The 22,781-nt window shown below is 37.4% G+C and overlaps 1 protein-coding gene and 1 long non-coding RNA gene across 2 annotated transcripts in view; both read left to right on the forward strand.

The window, feature by feature from the left end:
• LOC108361819 (uncharacterized) overlaps positions 1 to 5,027 on the forward strand; it is a 14,525-nt gene extending 9,498 nt beyond the window's left edge. The window contains exon 3 of the long non-coding RNA XR_001847371.1: positions 4,996 to 5,027. This is a non-coding gene — a long non-coding RNA (uncharacterized LOC108361819). The remainder of the gene's footprint in view (positions 1 to 4,995) is intronic.
• A 14,652-nt stretch (positions 5,028 to 19,679) lies between these two features.
• LOC108361821 (uncharacterized) lies at positions 19,680 to 20,180 on the forward strand. Its single transcript, XM_017614587.1, has one exon. The coding sequence runs from the start codon at positions 19,680 to 19,682 to the stop codon at positions 20,178 to 20,180; it is 501 nt and encodes a 166-aa protein (XP_017470076.1).
• The last annotated feature ends 2,601 nt before the right edge of the window (positions 20,181 to 22,781 follow it).

Consider the following 22,781-nt stretch of genomic DNA (forward strand, 5'->3'; position numbering starts at 1 on the left):
TATTGAAGAAACTGAGAAGCATATTATAGATCAAACAGAAAGCAAAAAAGACTTAGTTTTGTGGAAAATATGTTAAAAAGCATGAAAAAAAAATGTTTCCAACATTTTGCTTCATAAGCACTACAAAAATTTTCTTAATCAATTTTTTTTTTTTAATTTTAATTGTTGCACAGGTTTCTAGCAATAATTGGCTTTAACAGATTGAAAAAATATCAATTAGTCGACGAGTTATAGCCAAAAAACCATATAAACAATATGCTGAAAATCGGCATTTGACTATTCGAACTAACATAAACAAACGCCGCGATACGGGTCTTCTAATTTAGCCTCTATTTTCACCCCTCACTCTCAGAATCGACCTAACTTTTGCAACCTGAATTTGTTCCACAGTGTAATTGTAACTGCATGAGCGTGTGATTTGTTGTTGCTAGCGGTACATCAAATACACATGCAGCAACAACCTGATACGCCAGCCTGTACTTGAGCGGAAGTTCGAATTCGTGCATGTGTGTATGTGGGTATACTAAACACCCATGATGTTGCATAAATGCTGGCAACAGCGTATAAGAAGTCAGACAACATGTATTGCTAGCAACATGTGTCCCGATGAGTAGTATGAGTGTGTGCGTGTGAAAGCGGTATCTGATACTAAATCTTCGGGCCGAATTGCGGTTTGCATGGGGGAAATTTTCCGGCTTTGTCACCCTTATAAAAAGCCTCTAAGGGCTGCCAACGGCATTAAAATACATTGGTGGCGTGCAAAGTGGAGTCGTGTTTAAAGCGAAAGTTAATGCGCGGAAGTGTTGTGAAAGTAAATACTATAAAAAAAAGAATATACATATGTAGATGTTTGCAGTGGTAAAGCGAGTTAGAAGCTATCCCGCCAACTGTTCGGTTTTCGCCCAAAGTGAAAGTAACGTAGGAAAAGGCTAGAATTGGAGGTAAGTAAAGTATCTTAAAAAAGAAAGAAAAAATCAAAAAAAAAAATGCTTAACCACTTGCCTGGGACCTACTATAGACGCATTCATACATGCAGGCATGATGCGTATATATCTACGTGTGTATGTGGGGTGTATGCATGCAAATATGCAAAATCAGAGCCCTGAAGTATTTTTAATATTGTTGAAATATATTTTTGCGTTTTAGGTCGCCAGCAGAGGGGACACTAAATGACCTCCAGCTAATATCCTGCAAGAGACACGCCATATACGGGCAAACAGCGCGTTACCAAAAACAAAAAGAAGGGGGGGACAAAAAGACGTTCATGGTGTCTAACCACAACACTGATGCACAATTACCAGCCGTCACCTGCGCTAAATTGGTTGAGAAAAGTATCCAATTTATAAGCCTTCCTGAAGGAGTCATATACTTTTGGGAGGGGACCATCGTCACTGCTGATACACCCCCGCGAGTTTTCTATCAACAACATCTCCAGCTGATTGTGATGCCCAACAAAAGTGGGTCAACGACCGTCAACATTTTCTAATCGGGAGAAGCGCAACAAAGATCATCAGCGACGCAGGAGCGGGCTGAATTAAAGGAAGAGTGAACCACCAAACCAACGACTACGTGGGAGCCGCCAGAGCGCAGCAACGACACCACCAACGTATCGCTCATCACCAGAGCTCAGCACCAACACCATCAAAGTCCCACTCAACACCAGTCCCAGCAGCAACGGAGCAGCAGTAGCACCTATACGACGTAACTCGGAATTTAATATATTTTTGTTTTTACTTAATCTTTAGTTTTCCCGGAGTATTTGAATTCAATTATGTTAGTATTAAATATTATATTCGAAATTTTAGAGTTAGCTTGAAAGGAAAGCGATCATTTGTTAGTAGTCTTTTTCATTAATTTCTGTAAGCATTACTTACGCTCTTTTATTACAGCTCGTTGGTAGCTTAGCTTAGTTTCCTCTTTAACCAAGTTCAGGCTGAGTTTGCTTGAGTTTTACACATTCTATTTTAGGGTTTTCATTTGTTTGTTTAACAGTGATTCTTTCGGTTTTTTGCTTTTTATACATTTCGCTTTCCCATCGTCAATATCGGTAATATAAACTTTTTGGGTCACTCTTTTTATATTCACTTTTTGCCTATCAATAACATTTTTTTTTTGTAACTTTTTGAATTCTTTGTTTTTTTAGTAATTTTGCCCGACTGTTATAAGCGTAACAACTTGGACTACTTTTTGCGTGAAACCAAGTTTAATAGAAATGAATTATTTCACGTCAATTTATATTCACTTTTGTTTTTTTATGCATTTGTATATATGTATATATATATATATATATCTATATACATATATATGTATATATATATATATATATATATCTATATACATATATAGGTATATATGTTTTATTTTGCACTATTATATATTGATCACGCGTTTTAACCACTTTCGTTCTATTCCCGCGATCATGAGCGACTGATAGGCCGGCTTAGGACTAGAATCATAGTACTACTACGGCACGTGAACACATGTATGTATGAATTCTTCTCTCCCACACAGGCTCTTCTCCGGAATGTTGGTACCATCATCGGACAGGTGAGTGAGTAAAGTTTTAACTATTCTTTGTTTTCTTACATACACATATGCGTACGTATATACTTACCTAGATTTTTTGGGATTACGGTGTTGTACTTGCGTATGTACATTGTTTTGAGATATCGCGGTAAAATTTACATGAATGATATAAGGGATTAAATAAAAGATCGCGGTATTGAGAACCGTTTTACATCAGCTGGCCGCGTTGTAATTTTGTAGAGAAATTGATTTTATGTTGCATACTGTTTTTTTTTGTTTCTTCGGTAACGTTCTTTCGTTTTGAGGATAGTTATTAGTATACTCAGGTACATATATCATTCTTATACATGCATATGTTCCTGTGCTGATTTATACATGTATACGAATTTATATACATATTGCGCCTGAATTGGATTTCCTTGTTTACTTACTGTATGTTGAAAGAATATTTAGGTATTAGGGCGGTAGTTAAATTTGAATGAAGATTAGTATTTAAGGATTCAATTTTGTTTGTTTTATTGGATAATTTAATAAAAAAAAACATGAGTTATGGGGGAAGTGTATAGTAACAAAATGAGGCATTAATTTCTTATAGTTGGTGTGGGTGTTGCGCTTGCGCACGGGGACACGGCGGTAATGACAGACAATAGGACAGATTGACTTATGGTGGCAGTTTGACTGACCAACGGACTTCGTCAGGTTAAGGGGGCGTTGTAAGTTCAGAGGAGTCAGCACAACGCCCATCGCTTCGCGTCAGTTGAACGCTGATGAGGGTGGGTGGACTCCCCCTGACGGAACTGGACTTTTCGTTTCGTTTCTCGTTATTTCAGCTTCCTACTTTGCTATCGTACTCTATTACCCATATTCGGCATGAGAACATTGTTTTTGTTAGTGTAGCGCTGGCGGGGCGAACGCAAAAGAACCCCCCCAACCGATGAGCTACGCCTGCGACCGCAAGCATGCCGACTTGCCACTCGCCCTTGCCACAAACCTGCAGCTACATAACAAACCACACGCTCGCCCCCTTACATTTACGCAGGATACAGCGAATACACAGAAGCGCGAATTCCACTAGTATTTAAAAAGTTAAGTTTTTTATCCACAGTATCACAGGACCAACAATCATTCCAACTTACTCTTGACAAATCTTGATACAGAACTTTCACATTGATGTACTTATAATCACGACACATGAACGTAGTTCTAACAGAGAGCGATTAAACAAGACATCTACCGTACAGAAAATGAGATCATGGTCAGATACAAAGAATATTTGATCAAATTTGCAAACATGATTGAGGCTAGAGGTGATAAAATAAGCTAGTAGGCTGGGATTTGAGTTGTTGGCAAATCTCGTCGGTAAAAGTTTGTTTACTATTGAAAGACCAGCAGTCAGCACATGATCACATATTTTGGCAGTATAAGAATCATTTACAGGAGATTCACATTAAAATCACCACAAATAACATAAAATTCTTAGTCAATTAAGTACATAGACAATTCGATAAAAAAGGAATCTAACAAACAACATTTATAAGGATTATAGACACATGAAACTAAAACACTTGGTTTGCCATCGGAAACCTCAGCAATAATTAACTCCGTTTCAGTATTGGAGGATAATGCCAAAGAGTTAATCTTTAAAGAGGATTTACAATAAATGACAACGCCCCCTCCTCTTTTATTACTCCCGTCATGGCGAACAAAATTATAGCCTGGAATGCTGTAATAAAAATCCGAGACATTGGCGCTGAACCAGGTTTCCGAAACACAAATAAGATCAACCAATGATCCGTCAAAGACACTTCTTACGTAGTCCAGTTTGTCGCCGCTAAGGCTTCTTGCATTAAAATGAGCCACACAATATGTCTAGCAAAAGTTTGTGATTTCCACCAACGCTGTTATTAACTAGGTGTAGTGACATCAAACTTAGAGGAGAAGAGAAAACTACAAGCACAATAGCATACATGCGTAATGTAAAAAAGAATAAAATTGAGAGTGAGAAGATAGATAAAGAAAATATAGTGGATTGAGAAGAGGTAAACTATGTTAAGAGATATAACAGAGATATTAATACTATTTGACATGTGCAAAACTGTCATGAGCCGCCGACCGCAACCCGTTGAACATCCTCCTTGGTAACAACTTTTATTGCATCCCCTTGTGGCTGTGCACGAACGAAAACAGTACCACGAAAAGAGAAGGCAGGCAATATACGCTTTTGCTTCTTTAGCTGCAAGGCAAACTGAAGAACCTCGCGATTGCTTTTAGCAAGACTCCCATGTATGTATATGCGCTCGTCAGTATGACGACCAATGTCTCGCAAAAGAATGCCCCTCTTATTCTGCTTCACAAATCTCGCAAGCGCCATGAACAGCAACCGCCGATCAGTAGAAGAGACAAATTTGACAATTACTGGCGCATTTTTAGCGTTGTTACCTTTGCGCACACGAAAGGCAGCACGGAGAGGGTACATACAAAACCTACTGATGAAAAACATATTTCGGTCTCAACAGTTTTAGGCAGAACTGTTAAAAGGTAGTCATAAGCCATTTGAATATAATGACCCCTATCTCCTCTATTACAAAATATTTGAACTTCTTTTACTGGCACGTCGGATAAATTACATATACGTTTTTTAGATTTGAGGAAGTTTTGCGTAGATTGATTTAAAAAATTGGTGACAGGTAATAAGATCAACGGAAAGAAGGTCAATTGACTTTATTTCCCACCCTGGTGCGAAATAAAGTCAATTGACATTATTACCTTTTTAAAAACGAAATAAAATCAATTGACATTATTTCTCTTTCAAACATTAAATTTGCTTAGCTTCGCGGCGGGCCGCGTCAGCGCGCGACCGGCGCGCACACCGCGTCACGCTACGCCGCGGGCCCCCCGGCCCCCCTCCCCGTCTCCCGACGTGCTGTAGCGCAGGTAGATTAATTTTTTGTATACGTTGAAATACAATTTTTATATATTTTAAACATCGAGGGCTTATATTCAATAATACCCCCTATCTGCACACTTTTCACAAAGATGAGATTCTGATATAAAAATCCACCTAAGCTTTAACTGTCATCAGTGATATTAATGCTACCTTATATAACGACAGGTAATAAGTCCCAGATGGTTTCTAAAATCAGAAATTAGTTTTTGTGCAAATTGCAGATAGAGGGTATTAATGAATTCAAGCCCTCGATATTTCACATTTTTATATTTGTAAGTTATTGGAGGCAGGGATGCCAACTTGGCTCAAACCGTGCCATTTGTTCCTATTTTATTTCAAATGGCACTTAATTTTTCAATTTGGCACAAAATGCCAAAATGGCACTTTTGTAAAAAAAATAACATTTCAATACATTTTTGTGAAATCCTTTGCGTGCACTTCTTTTTCTCAACTAAAATTTTCTAATTTATAAAGGCTATTCAACTGGTTTATCTTATTTTATCATTGCACTTTTGTTTTGAAAATGAGGCATTATTTTATTGCTAAATGTGAGTGATTAAAAGGAATTACACCTTTTTTGGCACTTTTATTTTTCTATCTGGCACATTTTGGCACTTTTTTTATCCTCAATATGGCACCTCAAAACTAACGAGAGTTGGCAGCCCTGATTGGAAGATTTCTGCTGTGTTTTGAGGCAACAACTTGTCTGCAGTAAAAAAGCATATAATTTGTGTTTCAAAAGTGTGTGAAAACCAATCCATTAACTTATATGATCTCGGTTCCGATATTAAATAATCAATAATTGTTTATACCCGCATTTTGGCACATTGGCTCGTTGAATGTGCCATCTAATAAATAGTGTCGTCGTTCTCCTTAGCTGCTTTTAAATGACTGCTGGCGGAGACATAAATACAGTGTAAGAAAATTCTTTTTCTAGAATTGTTTCCTTATAGAAAGGTTGGGTTCTTTTCCACCTTAGACATTCCGAATTCATTCAAAATATGCTAATTTAAAACACAGAATTCTTTCAGTGCTCCTCCGGGGTTTTTGGACATGTACTGTTTCTTCAATTTAATAGTGTTCGCTTTATTTTTGTAGAAACGAAAAATGTTTTGCATGTTATGGATCATTTCTCCACTCTTTCTTCAAATATTTCTCGTATTCCAGCTGTACGCAGGAGTTTAGTTTTTCGCATCGTGTTTTTACATATTCGTAATTTATATTCTTTTTGTAATAGAATCAATTGGAGGTAGTTCATGATTGTGTGTGGATTAATATAACAACACTGAGGATTTGGCAAAAGCCTTTTTCATCTATTAAAAAACAACACTTACGGGGCAATGTTTATTGTAAGAACAACATTTTTTTCTATGAATCGACATACTTTAAGCATTGTTGACGCTATTTCCATTTGAGGAGCAGAAACACCATGCTAGGAGCATATCACATCGTTACGAGAGCTATCTGATATAAGTGTCCACAATATACTCAACTTCATCAACCACGCCAGTTTGTTATAACATATTCATTCGAGGTATATGGTATCAAAATGGCACTTAGCTGCTACCTTTATAACCTAATCTAACCCTGTGACGGGCGTGACATTAAAGTATGCTTCGCTTCAATATATAACAAAATATTTAGTACTCGCACGAAAAACGACGAATTTTTCTCTCCATTGACGGTTTAAACAATAAAGCAAAAAGCAATAAAAAATAACAGTAACAATAAAGAAAAAATTTAAAGCAAAAAGACAATTTTTCTCTCCATTGACCGTTTAAGCAATAAAGCAAAAAGCAATAAAAAATAACAGTAACAATAAAGCAAAAATTTAAAGCAAAAAAGACAATAGACTTCGAAAATCAATTTTGTCAATTTAGAAGAAAATTAACCTCTCATATGAGTTTGTAAATGGTTCATCCCAAAGTAAAAAAATATCTGATTTTGAGATAAATTTCCAAATTTTGGCTTTCAGTCTTGAAAGTTAGGTTTATTTACTCTTACTTACTAGAAATAATGTGGTCAAATTCTTGAGTTTATTTTCTTTTCATTCGGTATCAAGTACCGTGGAGTGAGCTTTTAGTTTTATTTGTTTTATTTATTTATTTATTTTCTTTCTCAGCTGTACCCCAAGTACCCCAATTGGTTCTTATCTGTACCCCTTTCGGCATTTTAGGTCTGACAACCCTACCCACGATACTGATTTCAAAATGGCCAGGGTGGGCGATATCGGGAAGTTCTTTAAAAATTTTGCTGACCGGACGGGAAAAAACCTTTTCCCGACACTGCAGATAAAACCCGCAACCTCCGCGAATTCAGAGAATCTCCCTTAAATAAGTTTATTTAAAAAAATACTTTTTATGTTTTGTTGGTACGAAAACGAACATCAAAGCAAAAAAACAAATATCGGAAGATGCCAGATTTTTTATTATTTAAAATTAATTGGAAATGCATTATTGGTAGTTTTCGGAACCCGCGGTATAACTCTGAAAAAGGTCGGGATGGGCGGGTTCGGGACTTAAAAATTGATTTTCAGGATGGGCGTGATCGGGATTGAAATGTTTGTTCCGCGCCCATCTCTAATCTGATTTTTTTTGCGACGCACAATGGCCCGGTTCATACAAGTTGATGCTCAAAAGTCTTTGACCAGTTTTTTTCTCCTGAAAATGATGTAGACATATCCTAAAGGGAAAAAATATAATATCATTTTTATAAAATTATTCCTTTATTTTGTGTACTAACACTGATTCAAATTTTTTTTATTTTAAATTGAAAAATATGTATTTAGTGAAAACGAATAAAAACAGATCATCCGCGTGCTCTACTTTCTCCATTTAGTCACTTACTTCGTGTTCTTAATTCTGAAAAATAAAATCATTGTACATTTATAATTATCTGATGGTTATGGGCCATAAAGATTACATAAAATAGAAACAATGAGAAAACGAAACAATGCATGATGAAAATTTAATTCGTCTTCGGAATCATCTGATGCAGTTTGTGTATGTTCAAGATTCTCTTCTAAAAGCACGTCTCTTACTTCAGGATAAAATGATTTTTTTTTTATGTTTGTAAATGCCTTAAACTTGTAATAAGAGGATCGGAAAAACAACTAGACAGTGAAATTCATCTTCAAGTTTAGCTTTATTTGCTTTAAAATCTTTATTTCGCGATTTCTTTGCCTTTCACTTAATTGTCCAAGAGGAAGGAGGTTCAAAACAATTTCAGCACCATGCATTAAAATTTTGTGCACCGTTGTTGTCATTGGATGTCATGGATAAAGATTGACACACAATTCACAGTATCGACAAAGCGTCCTGAATTTTATATTATCTATTTTAAATCCGCTGGATACTGTTTGCAAGTTTTTTCTAACCAGACTTTTTCGGATTCATAAAATCAGTTTTTGTGTCTGTCGCATCTATTTCAGTTTAAAGTAATGTAACTTTTGAAATTGCGCAAAGATTGCTTCTTTTCGAGGCTGGGCAGCTGGTTTGGATTGAAATATATTCGTCCATATCGCTGAACATGCTTTGCAGTAATTTAGAAAGGATTTTAGATACTATTTTACAAAAATCCCGATTTTTAATGAATAAGTGGGCTCCATCTGGTATAAAAGTTATAGGTATTGAAATAAAGAATAAATACAGACAAAATTTACTATTCTCTTCATTTAATTGGAATTTTTCTTAAAACCCTACCACGTGGTACATATTTTTGATAAAATAATGAAAGGCTGTGCCTGATGAAGTGCTTGAGCAAATCTTTTAAGCTTACTAATATATAAAGCCTTGCGGTTATAATTAAAAAAGATTCATAAAAAGAACCTTGCTCATTTTGGTAAAAAGGCGAATTGAAAAACTCACCATGAAAAATATTAATTTACAAATTATTCCTTATATCTCAGAAACTAATGAAATTATGTAATGATGAAAAGATGTAAAACAATCAACACACATTGCATAATACCTTCTAAGCTTATAGTAACCTTAAACATTATAAAACATTCTTTAATAACACATGAACTCGCTTTCGATATTGGAAAAAAAAAATTCTGACTGAGAAGTAAACCTTGAGCTGTTAGCAGTTAGGAACCTAATGTTTATATACTTTGTTATGATTCTGCTGGTATATATTTTACCACGCTTTTATCAACTTGCAATGTTGTATGTCCAGACCACCATTTATACTGGGAGAAAATTTCTCAACTGGATCTCGGATTTCAGTCAAGATGGAATTTTTGCGTGAAAATTTGTGAGTAGAGAAGTTTATAGATGTGAAAGGGATTCTGAGATTTTTTTTGAATAATTTGAATTTTTAAACTTTTTATAAGCAATTACATTTTTAAACAATATTTTTTTCAAAACTCATTTTCTCTTAAAATATTTAACGAAAGTTGATGAAATGATGAAAGCGTAGTGGCATTAGAGCTTTAAAAAATACTTTTATAATTTAGAAAAAAAAATTTAATTGAAACACTATAAATATTCAAGTTACATTAAAAATATGTTCTCAATGAGTGTTTTCCATTTCGTTTATATTTTCAAAAGCTGCATTTATTGAAGAAAATATTATTTATTATTACTTACAGCAGATGCTTTCCATTTCCAGACAACCGGTCAGGTACGAGCATGATTTTTAATTTCGTCCAAACTCAAATACATTGTTTGTTGGCCCAAATAATGATACACGTATTTTTTCTTTTGGCTCGGAAAAATTTTTCGGCCGAATTAAACGCGATTTTGTTTTTCAGGCAAAAATCGATTATTCGAATTGACAGTGAGAATGTTTTTTTAAAATGCCCATAACTTTGTCAAAATTTAATAGATTCCAACAATGTTTTTACTCAAATATCAGTAATTCTTGTCACTTCAAGATAGAATGATATAATTATTGATTTTAATTATTTAAAATGTTTTATTTAACAATAAACAAAAATGGAAATGGAAAGCGTCAGCTGTGGTTATGGTGTATTATTTCTGATGTAGCTAGCGAAATAGCTTGTGGCTGTGGTACTATATTCTGTTTAGCCAGTTAGGCTAGTTATAGCTTTTTGACAAAATTTTCAATGGAATCTGTCAAAAAAGCTGCATCTTACATTAGACTCGACTTTATTTCATGTATGAGTTTGCCGCATTATTTTTAATAAATTGCTATTGGAGATCATTTTATGCAAAAAAAAAAAATCTCTTAAAATAAAAACCTATTGATGAGGGATATATTAAAAATACACAATATGTATATTTTGCATTTATTATGAAAAGGAAATTGCAGTTAAAAAAGCAGCATTAGTACATAACAATTATTATAACAAACTTTAGCCTTTGAAGTTTGTATATAAATTATCGCAGATTATTTGTTTGTACCCGGAGGTAGGAAAATGAATTTAACACAAATAACTTGAAAAAAAGCTAAGCTACAAGAACGGCACACTGATTCTTGCTATGTCTGGACATTTTGCGGACAAATTTTGACATAATAAAAACGATGAAATCAGTCAAAATCGTGCCACAGACGTAAATTTTAAGCGGCTTTGAAAAGTGAATACTAAAAGCATTTTTAAATATGTAAGAAACTAAATATATTTTATGGAAAAATTATCAAAATCTATACTAATTATATAAAGAGAAGTCCCTTTTTAGTAACAGGTAATCTCGCGAACGGCTGGTCCGATTTTCATGAAATTTTGTATATAAATAGCTTTCGGTAACCACCATGTTTTAGGCTAAAAAAAATTTACTTTTTTCGGGTAGGTGGACCAGGACCGGTCTATTCGAAAAAATCTAATTATGGTCCGATTTGCTTAAAATTTGGTACGTAAGTAGCTTTTTAGCATATATTAGCATATATGATCCATTTTTTTCCGAGAAGTGGACCAGGGACCGATCTATTCGCAAAAATCGTATTTACGGTCCGATTTGCTTAAAATTCGGTACGTAGGTAGCTTTTTAGCATATATTAGCATATATGATCAATTTTTCTGAGAATTGGACCAGGGACCGATCTATTCGAAAAAATCTTATTATGGTCCGAATTGCTTAAAATTTGGTACGTAAGTAGCATATATTAGCATATATGATCCATTTTTTCCGAGAAGTGGACCAGGGACCGATCTATTCGAAAAAATCTTATTTACGGTCCGATTTGCTTAAAATTCGGTACGTAGGTAGCTTTTTAGCATATATGATCCATTTTTTCCGAGAAGTGGACCAGGGACCGATCTATTCGAAAAAATCGCATTTATGGTCCGATTTGCTTAAAATTCGGTACGTAAGTAGTTTTTTAGCATATATTAGGATATATGGTCCATTTTTTCCGAGAAGTGGACCAGGGACTGATCTATTCGAAAAAATCGTATTTACGGTCCGATTTGCTTAAAATTCGGTACGTAGGTAGCTTTTTAGCATATATTATCATATATGATCCACTTTGTCCGAGAAGTGGACCAGGGACCGATCTGTTCGAAGAAATCGTATTTATGGTCCGATTTGCTTAAAATTCGGTACGTAGGTAGCTTTTTGCCTGGATAAGCTTATAGATTCCTGTTTTCCAATTTTCATGCAATTTCGAATATAAATAGCTTTAAGTAACGACCATATCAAGGGGCGAATTCGTCACTAGGCAAGATTTTTTTGCGCCAATCAGAAACAACGGATACTGTCAAAATATAATTATAATATATAATATATCTCAACTAATATATATTTAGAAAGCCGTTTGTTAGTTTTCGCAAGGCTCGAGAGCGGCTGAACCGATTTTTTTGAAACTGCCACCTGCCGCACGTGTCCCAAGGATGGTTTTAGGCTGAAAAAAATTTATATGTAAAGGGGGCGTGGCACTTCCCATACAAACCGAATTTCTCATGCTACATATCTCTGAAAGTGTGCATGGTAGAGTTTTGGAAATTGGTATGGAGATATACGAAATCAATCGCATACCCTTGGAGAAAAATTTTAGCTATTGTAAAAAGGGGTGTGACATCTCCCATACAAACCGAATTTTTCATACTGCTTATCTCTGGAAATTTTTTGGTAGAGTTCTAGAGTTTTGTATGGAGATGTACGAAATAAATCGCATACTCTTGGAGAAAAATTGGAACTATTGGAAAAGGGGGCGTGGCATCTTCCATACAAACCGAATTTTTCATACTGCCTATCTTTGGAAGTGTTCATGGTAGAGTTCTGGAACTTGGTATGGAGATATACGAAATCAATCGCATACTCATGAAGAAAGAGGGCAGCTGTTGGAAAGGGGGGCGTGGCACCTCCCATATAAATCGAATTTTTATACTGCATATCTCTGAAAGTATTCATGGTACAGTACTGGAACTTCGTATGGAGATATGTATATAGTTGAAATCAAGCCCATACTCATGGAGAAAATTTGGGCTATTTGAAAAGGGGTGTGAGGCCTACAAACGTACCGACCTTTAGCTATCTTTGAATGAATTTTTTTATTCTTCTGTAGGTGTGTTTGTGAGTGAAATCCTCCTAAATGGTTGTACGGATTTTAACGAAACTTTTTGTGTATTTGAGTGGGTCTCTGGATGGTTTAGTTTCACAATTTAATCCGACAGTTGGCGCTGTAGTTGAGTTATTACTAAAAATCTTATTTATGATCCGATTTGGCTAATGTTTTAAATATGTATGCAATACTATTGCAAAAACGTGCTGCCAAGTGGTGCTGAAGTCGAGCTATTACTAAAAATAGCCAAGTGAGAAAAGGGGCCGTGAAGGTCAGATTAAATCGACCTGTTGCACCATTGAGTATATCGAACGCTCCTGCGTTGCAATTGGCCCAATGGATGTGATTTTCCAATATTATTATGCGTTCAAACTTTTAAGGTATTTCGTCTGAAATAAGTATATGTATATTGCATTTCTGTAGAACAATGATTCGCACCCATTTTGAAATTGCCACCAACTATACTGTAAAGCTTCTAGGACATTCACTATAGAGCCGGGTTGTTGCCGCCAGGGAGTGAAGAGGAAAAAATTTATTTCGCTTTGCGAATAACCGTGCTATAAAATGCCGCACAACTGGAGAATTTCAAGAACTTCTTCACGGATATTTCACTTTCCTTAGGTTATTTAAAGCGGCAAATGACCACCAAACCATAATCTTAGCAGACGAATGTGCCTATGAAAATCGTAAACGTGAATTGTTGGTGAAAATCTTGGACCAAAAAGTTTCAATAAAATATATAAGCCTATCTACAAAAAAAAATTTTAGTAATATGAGAAAGCAGGATCTATAAAAAATAAATGCGGCCTTTTACCAAAAAGTTCATTGCACCCCGTGATGCCACATATTTTAGTAAAAGAATACTAAAAGGGCATGTCTCTACTTTTTTCGAAATGTCAGTTAGGCTACTACGGCCCTAATGGCCTCGATTATCCTGCAATTTAAGGCAAATATTTTCCCAAGAAAACTAGTTTGGAGTTTTGAGTTAAACAAATGTGTGTAAGCATGAGGTGAAGTTAAACAATTATAATGAAGATTGTCAAAGGTTGATGAGTATTGAACTGAATAAAAACAAATTTGTTGAAGGGTTTAAAAGTGTAACGTTTACGTAAAAAACGATAAGATTAGTGTTTGCTGGGTTGGAGCTGCTTCGGCCGATGGAGTAAAAAGGCGAAATGTTTATATTTTTCCCTTGTCCCTCGTACGCGTTTCGACACTCTCGTGTCATCTTCAGGGAGTCCGTTTTATTAAAACGATTGTCCCTCCTACGCGTTTCGACACTCTCGTGTCATCTTCAGGGAGTCTGTTTTATTAAAGCGATTGTTTATCGTTTCGCCTTTTTACTCCATCGGCCGAAGCAGCTCCAACCCAGCAAACAAAATTCATAGGAATTTGGAAAAGAAAAAGTAAAAAAAATATATAGAGACCGCTATATGTACTTTAATCGCTCCGATACGACAAAAATTTCATTGTCCACCGAGCAGATTATCGTATAGCGAAAAGGAACAAGTTAGGAAATTGTTAGATGATTTATTGCCAGCACAAATAATTAGGCCAAGCAAATCAGAATATTCTGCTCCTACTGTTCTAGTTAAAAAAGGGTGATTTAAGACTTTGTGTTGTTTTTCTTAATTTAAATGAAGTCACAATAAAGGATTACTACCCATTTCCTCTTATTGGCGAGTTGCTTGATAGATTAGCAAATATAAGTTTGTTCTCCTTGTTGGATTCGAAGAGCGCCTTCTATCATGTTTATATGGGAGCGGAATCGATTAAATGTACTTCCGTTGTGACCCGTCTGGGTCAGTTTGAGTTCTTAAAAGTGCCTTTTGACCTTAAAATGTGCCATCGACTTTTCAACGTTTTAGTAGTCACGTTTTCGATGATCTTATACCAGCAGAAAAAATACTATATACTTAGATGATATAATGATAGCTAAAAGTTCCGAAGAAGAACATTTGGAAATTTTACATGAAGTTTTTGATAAGTTAGTACAGAACAAGCTAGAGTTAAGGATAGAAAGTGTGTTTTTATGTAATCGCAGACACGGCCGTGCGCACTCGTTAATCATTTTTTCGGAGTTCACTTGACACCGCTGCGGCCAAAGGATGCGCGCACGGCCGCTGAATTAAGTTTAAGCGGCGGCTTAAACACCATCCCTAATAACACAAAATCGGTACATAGTTTTTTGGGTTTATGTTCATATTTAAGACGGCTCGTCAAGGATTTTTCTCGCGAATGTCAGCTATTATATAAACTAATAAAGAAAAATGCGAAATTTGTGTTTGGTGAGGAGGAATTTTGTTTTTGGAAAAACTAAAAAACGGTGACAGGTAATAAGGTCAATGGAAATAAGGTCAATTGACTTTATTTCCCACCCTGGTGCGAAATAAAGTCAATTGACATTATTACCTTTTCAAAAGCGAAATAAAATCAACAGAAATTTGGAAATAAAGTCATTGACGCTATTTCCTCATTCAAATGGAAATAGCGTCAACAATGCTTAAAGTATGTCGATTCATAAAAAAAAATGTTGTTCCTGCAACAAACGTTGCCCCGTAAGTGTTGTTTTTTAATAGATGAAAAAGGTTAGTGCCAAATCCTCAGTGTTGTGATATTAAAATCCACACTCAATCATGAACTATCACCAATTGCTTTTATTAAAAATATTTAAATTACGAATATGTAAAAACACGATGCGAAAAACTAAACACCTGCGCACAGCTGGAATATGAGAAATATTTGAAGAAATAGTGAAGAATGGTCCATAACTTGCAAAACATTTTTCGTTTCCACAAAAATAAAGCGAACACTATTAAATTGATGAAACAGTCCATGTCCAAAAATCCCGGAGGAACACTGAAAGAATTCTGTGTTTTAAATTAGCATATTTTGAACGAATTCGGAATGTCTAAGGTGGAAAAGAAACCAACCTTTCTATAAGGAAACATTTATAGAAAAAGAATTTTCTTACACTATATTCATGTCTCCGCCAGAAATTTGTGACGACATCATTTAAAAGCAGCTAAGGAGAATGACGACACTATTTATTAGATGGCACATTCAACGAGCCAATGTGCCAAAATGCGAGTATAAACAATTATTGATTAGTTAATATCGGAACCGAGATCATATAAGTTAATAGATTGGTTTTCACACACTTTTGAAACACAAATTATGAGGTGCAATACTGAGGATAAAAAAGTGCCAAAATGTGCCAAATAGAAAAATAAAAGTGCCAAAAAAGGTGGCATTCCTTTTAATCATTCACATTTAGCAATAAAATAAAGCTACATTTTCCAAACAAAAGTTTAATGATAAAATAAGATAAACCAGCTTATAAATTAGAAAATTTTGTTGAGAAAAAGAAGTGCACGCAAATTTTTTTTACAAAAGTGCCATTTGAAGTAAAATAGGGACAAATGGCACGGTTTGAGCAGGGATGCAGGGATGCCAACTGCTTCTAATAACTTACAAATATAAAAATTTGAAATATCGAGGGCTTGAATTCATTAATACCCTCTATCTGCAATTTGCACAAATACTAATTTTTGATTCTAGAAACCATCTGGGACTTATTACCTGTCGTTATATAAGGTAGCATTAATATCACTGATGACAGTTAAAGCTTAGGTGGATTTTTATATCAGAATCTAATCTTTGTGAAAAGTGTGCAGATAGAGGGTATTATTGAATATAAGATCTCGATGTTTAAAATATATAAAAATTTTATTTCAACGTATACAAAAAATTAATCTACCTGCGATACAGCACGGTGGGAAACGGGGAAGGGCCGCGGCGTAGCGTGACGTGGTGTGCGCGCCCATGCGGCTTATAGAAGCGCAGGCACCTCTTGTCAAATTGGTGTTGGAAAAATTCAAAGCCGTTTTCTCAGCTAACGTAGGCTTGGAGACAATTACTACGTTTATACGCACAGAATAATCGACTTAATTGAAAGCGCATTGACACCGTACACATTTCGCTCTAGTGCCTATACTTACGGCTTTATATCGGCATCAAAGTAACCGTCTTTAAAAGCAAACAAAATCAGCAGTTTTCATTTGACATTTTATAAGTTAATATAATGGGAAGTGATAAAAATCTAGTTTTATTCGGCATTATAAAATCGTGGCAAAGAGAAAGAACGATTATTACTAATCAACTTTTAAATACTGATGCGATTATTTGGAATTTGAGCGGAACAGCTGATCTCCAATTCGCTTTGAGTGAGAGCGGTGTTTATACACTCTTTCTAACTGTCTGGAGAAATAAACTACCGATTTGAAATGGAGTGTGAGTCAAAACACTTCGCTCTTTCAAAGCGAATTGAAATTCAGTTTATACATATGTTTTGAATCGCGGCGAAATGAATTAAAGCGCCTTATGCATGCGTATAAACGTAGTAAATAAGAGGTGTGGATAAAATTGTAAAGGGCAAGGAAAACGCCCTTATTCCTGATAATATGAACGTTTCAAACGTTCCATATTTAAATTGGGCTCCACTTGTATCAACTTACGTCGAGCACACATTTAGTACATTCAAGGCTTTTCTTCGCGAAAATGAAATGAAAATGCTGCCAGAAAACTTCAAAATGCATCTTGTGGTTCAATGTTACTACAACTATACAGATTAAAGTTTTATCAGTTAGAAACTCGAAAGGATAAAATAATAAAAGATTCAAAGTAAAAATGTATCATATAATGAAACCAGTTCATAGTTTTTCTCTTTTTACTTGTAATATAAACATTTCTAAAATAAATGTATTTTTTGATTGTTCTTCGTATTTTCTGTCTTTTTTAGTGCCTTATTTTGCTTTTTTTGCAATACGTAGTGCCTTTTCCCGCCTTTTTCGCTATTTTGTTTTGCCTTTTTTGCAATACCTAGTGCCTTTTCCTGCCTTTTTCGCTATTTTATTTTGCCTTTTCCAGCCTATTCCGTTATTTTATTTTGCCATTTTTATAGGTCTTTAGGTCCTAAAAATCCGTCCCCTGCTTATTATCAAGTCTTTCGCCTGGATCGCTGTCCAACTGCTTCTGGCTTAGAAGAGGATGAGTGATAGTGTTTCTTTAAATCTTTTTGATAATCAGATTGAATAAATTTGTGTTAAAGTAACATTCTCTGCAAATAAAGTTATTGATTTTTTGCTGTCTTATATACCGCCGAATAGTAATATAGAAATTTATAGTATGCATTTAGATAATCTAAACTCTGTATATGATAAATTAAAAGAAACTATTTACCTCGGCAACTTTAACTTGAGTAATATTTCGTGGCTTTCTGATGGAAATATTTTAGTACCTTCAAACTTAAAATCCGACATTGACTTACAATTTATAAGCAATTTATTGTCTTATGATTTTTATCAAAAAAATTTTGTTACCAATAGTTTAAATAAAATACTTGATTTAGTTTTTTCTTCAGCTGAACTAAATGCATCTTGAGAAGAATGTTCCTCGAGGATTTTAGAAAATACGTTTCATCATAAAGCACTATTAGTGAAACTGGTCACCTTATTAGATTGCTTGCGAAACTGTCATCTACCGTACCTGTTTAACAATTGGAGTTTTTGTATTTGCACATGATTATTGTTTGTCATAATTGTTTTAGTTAAGTTCTTATGTAAGCTCAAAGCACAGTTTTTCTGTACCGCATACAACAACACTACCCCTAATGGTATTTTTCGTATATAAGCAGCCGTCGCTGCTGCAGAACGTTTTCTGTTTCTATTTGTTAATTCTTGGTTTTAAATTTTGCATTGGCTGGTACTTTCTTACCTTCGCCATACTCGCATACATTTTGTAATCATAATTAAATAAAACACGCTGCATATTATTAAACTCTTCATAAAAGTCGATTTCATTTTTGAATGTTTAGCCGTGTTCATATCTAAACATTTTTGGTGCCCCCTGTGAGGAAGGTCTTACGGTTCCGGTTAGATTTACGAGTATTTTGACTTCTTATGGCCGCGCTAAATTTGCGCACGTCTGCGCGAACATCGCTCCAGCGGAGTTGGACCCAGGTAGAGGCCATGGATGTAGCATCCCGATCGCATCGAGGTCGACCAGCTGCTGTCTACGTCGCTCCAGCATTACAATCGGTTCGTGGAAAACCACTTGGCATTGGTCACCGTAGCTCGGGGAGAAGAAATCGACGATCACGACAACAGAGCAAATATACAACAACATTTGCATTTCACTAAGACGCAAGATGGCAAATGAACAAAAGGTTCCAGAAGTAGCCTCTTCGCTAAATCATGCTGCAGATAACAGGCTGGATCCGATCTCAATACCCATATTCGATGGATCACCAGCGAACTTGTTGGTCTTCAAAGATATGTTGGAGACCCTGGTCATAATCGCACAGACCTAGATCCAACACACAAGCTTGGCAAGCTCCGCCAGTACGTGAAATCAGATAACGTTCCCCTAATAGGCGGCTTGTATATAAGCGGATACGAAGAGGTGTGGGCAGCACTTAGGCGTCGCTTCGATAACCCTCGCATACTGTCGGAAACGCATGTCCAACGCTTACTCGACTTGCCCAATCATAAACATGAGTCGCAGAAATTGTTATGCCATATTGTTGATTGCGTGCGCAATTCATTTAGAGCATTAGCAGTGAAGGAAAATGTTTTTCCGGGTGTGGGTTGACCCGAGACATCGTAAATGGCCACAAATCCTGTGGAGAGAGTCGCCTAACGAAACACTGCATATTTACCAGCTCAAAACGGTGACTTATGGTATGGCATGCAGCCTATACAATCCAATTCGCGCGCTAATACAATGCGCACTTGATAACGCTGAAGCCATCATCGACGGCAACCGGGCATCCACAGCGCGCAACATCATACTTAAGTGTTTTTATGTCGACGATTATTTGGATAGCGTCGATACTACAGATATGGCCGTCATCCGAGCACAAGATGTTATTAGCACCATCCTTCAACTAGGTGGATTTGTGTTAGACAAGTGGAATTCTAACTGTTCACGGGCCCTAGCAACANCAATATGCGGCTCTTCCGTAGCAGATTTGGCAATCAATTTGGGCGATCATGACACGAAAGTACTGGGGCTACACTGGAACCCAGTTACCGACAACTTGTTCTTCAAGACGAAGTTATGTGATAATGAGTTGCCTATTACTAAACGTGCAGTTTTGAGAGACACAGCCCGGCTGTATGACCCAACTGGCATGCTTGCGCCAGTTATCGTGTTAGCAAAGATGTTCATCCAGAAGCTTTAGCAGGCTCAGTTGGATTGGGACGCACCATTACCAGCCGAACCTCGTGATACTTGGTTGGCGTTTCGAAACAATCTTCCGGATTTGGAGAGAGTCCGTATACCGCGATGGCTTGGTATTACATGCAGCGCGGCGGTCAGTCTTCATGGATTCTGTGATGCGAGCACAAACGCATATGCAGCCGCAATTTACATGCGATGTATAGATGGAAGCGGAGACTCAAGGGTGACACTCGTCGCCGAGAAAACCACGGTGGCACCTCTTAAGAAGCAGACAATTCCCCGCTTGGAACTGTGTGGAGCGCAACTGTTTACCGTTACAATCAATAGTGTTCGTCGAGCATTGCATCTTGACGGCGCCGCTTACACATTGTGGAGCGACTCCACTATTGTCCCCAATTGGATTAGTAAACCTGCATCTGCTTTTAAGCAGTATGTGTCTAACCGTGTAGCGTACATTCAAAAGAATTCAGATATCAGTGCGTGGAGACATGTCCGGTCGGAATTCAACCCCGCATACTGCGCCAGCCATGGCATCACCCCAGCCATACTAGAAAACAACACGCTGTGGTGGACAGGACCAGCCATCATTCATTCAATTGATGCAGTCGCATCAGAACTACCAGCTATGTCTACCGAGCAACAACGAGTTTTCGGGGACGAAGCTCGACCAATCAGGGCTCCTCTAAGCGTTCACGTCATATCATCGTTTCTTATGACGACATCCAAGGACCATCGGATTCCTTTGGTGCACATATTTAGTCGGTTGACAAGACTGCTGAATACAACTCGCGTATCCGACGGATGATTCCACGCTTTAAAAGTACTCGAAGGGACGAGGTTGTCACAGCTGAAGAGAAGGAGTGGGCACTTGAATTGCATATTCGGCAATCGCAAGGTAACGCATTTATATCCGACATTAATGCACTTAAGTCTCGTTCCAGACTAGACGCTTCAAGTAAATTACTACCCCTCAATCCGTTCCTGGATGAAGGAGGCATTCTACGAGTAGGTGGCCGACTCACCAATGCTGATTTTAGATTTGAACAACGGCACCCTATAATCCTCACGCGAGACAGCGCATTGGCAACCTTGCTCATCCATGATGCGCATATACAAAGCATGGTGGCATACAGGAAATGCTACAGTTCCTGCGACGCAAATATTGGATAATTCACAGCCGTACCTTGGTTAAGTCCTACATTCATAGGTGCGTTGTATGTCGCCGGTATCAAAAGACTACCCAACAACAGCAGATGGCATCTCTACCAAAATCTCGTGTGTTGGTATCTCCACCCTTTACTCATACTGGCCTGGATTACTGCGGCCCTTTTAACTTGCGTGTTGTCGGCAGGAGATCGCCCACAACAACAAAGTGCTATGCGGCTATCTTTGTTTGTATGGCCACTAAGGCCGTATACATTGAACTAGCCGAAGACTTGTCTACCCAGTCTTTCATTAATATCTTTGACCGCTTCATCAGCCGGCGGGGCATAAGCTCGGTTATGTACAGCGACAACGGTACGCAATTTGTGGGCGCTAACCGGCAGGTGAAAGAAGACTTGGAAGAATGGACCAATGACCGAGCAAGGCAGCACATTGCAGCTAGTGGCACCTGCTGGAAGTTTATTACCCCTGCCGCACCACATCACGGAGGGCTTTGGGAAGCTGTAGTACGCTCCGCGAAAAATCAAGGCAGCACATTGCAGCTAGTGGCACCTGCTGGAAGTTTATTACCCCTGCCGCACCACATCACGGAGGGCTTTGGGAAGCTGTAGTACGCTCCGCGAAAAATCAAGGCAGCACATTGCAGCTAGTGGCACCTGCTGGAAGTTTATTACCCCTGCCGCACCACATCACGGAGGGCTTTGGGAAGCTGTAGTACGCTCCGCGAAAAATCAAGGCAGCACATTGCAGCTAGTGGCACCTGCTGGAAGTTTATTACCCCTGCCGCACCACATCACGGAGGGCTTTGGGAAGCTGTAGTACGCTCCGCGAAAAATCAAGGCAGCACATTGCAGCTAGTGGCACCAGCTGGAAGTTTATTATCCCTGCCGCACCACATCACGGAGGGCTTTGGGAAGCTGCAGTACGCTCCGCGAAAAAGCATTTGTACCGCACGATTGGCCGACAGATTTTACGATTTAATCAGCTCAGTACGTTGCTCGTCAGCATTGAGGCGGTACTTTATTCGCGTCCACTTGTCCCGCTTCGTGATGATCCAGATGGCTGTCTCGCCGGCTGATTTCCTTATCGGTCGCCAACTCAATGCTAGACGAGAAGCCCCTCTTCCTAAAGTTCCTGAAAATCGACTATATAGGCAACAGTTGCAGCGAATGTTCGAGCATTTTTGGAAGCGAGTATCTATCCTCTTTACAAGCGCGGAACAAGTGGACCAGGTCTTCTCCAAATCTGTAGGTAGGTGACATTGTTCTTATTCGGAATGAAAATTTGCCCCCTACCTATTGGCGCATCGGTCGCATCATCGACGTGCACCCAGGAAGCGACGGTCTAGTTCGCACGGTCACTGTGGAGTACAATAGCGAAAAGAAATCACCCGAGGAAGTCTTCATCAAACACAGGTGCCCACGGCCGGGTCAAAAGA

This window comes from Rhagoletis zephyria, unplaced genomic scaffold, assembly GCF_001687245.7.
Source record: "Rhagoletis zephyria isolate East Lansing unplaced genomic scaffold, Rhagoletis_zephyria_1.1 Rzeph_scaffold_00858, whole genome shotgun sequence".
Lineage (NCBI taxonomy): Eukaryota > Metazoa > Arthropoda > Insecta > Diptera > Tephritidae > Rhagoletis > Rhagoletis zephyria.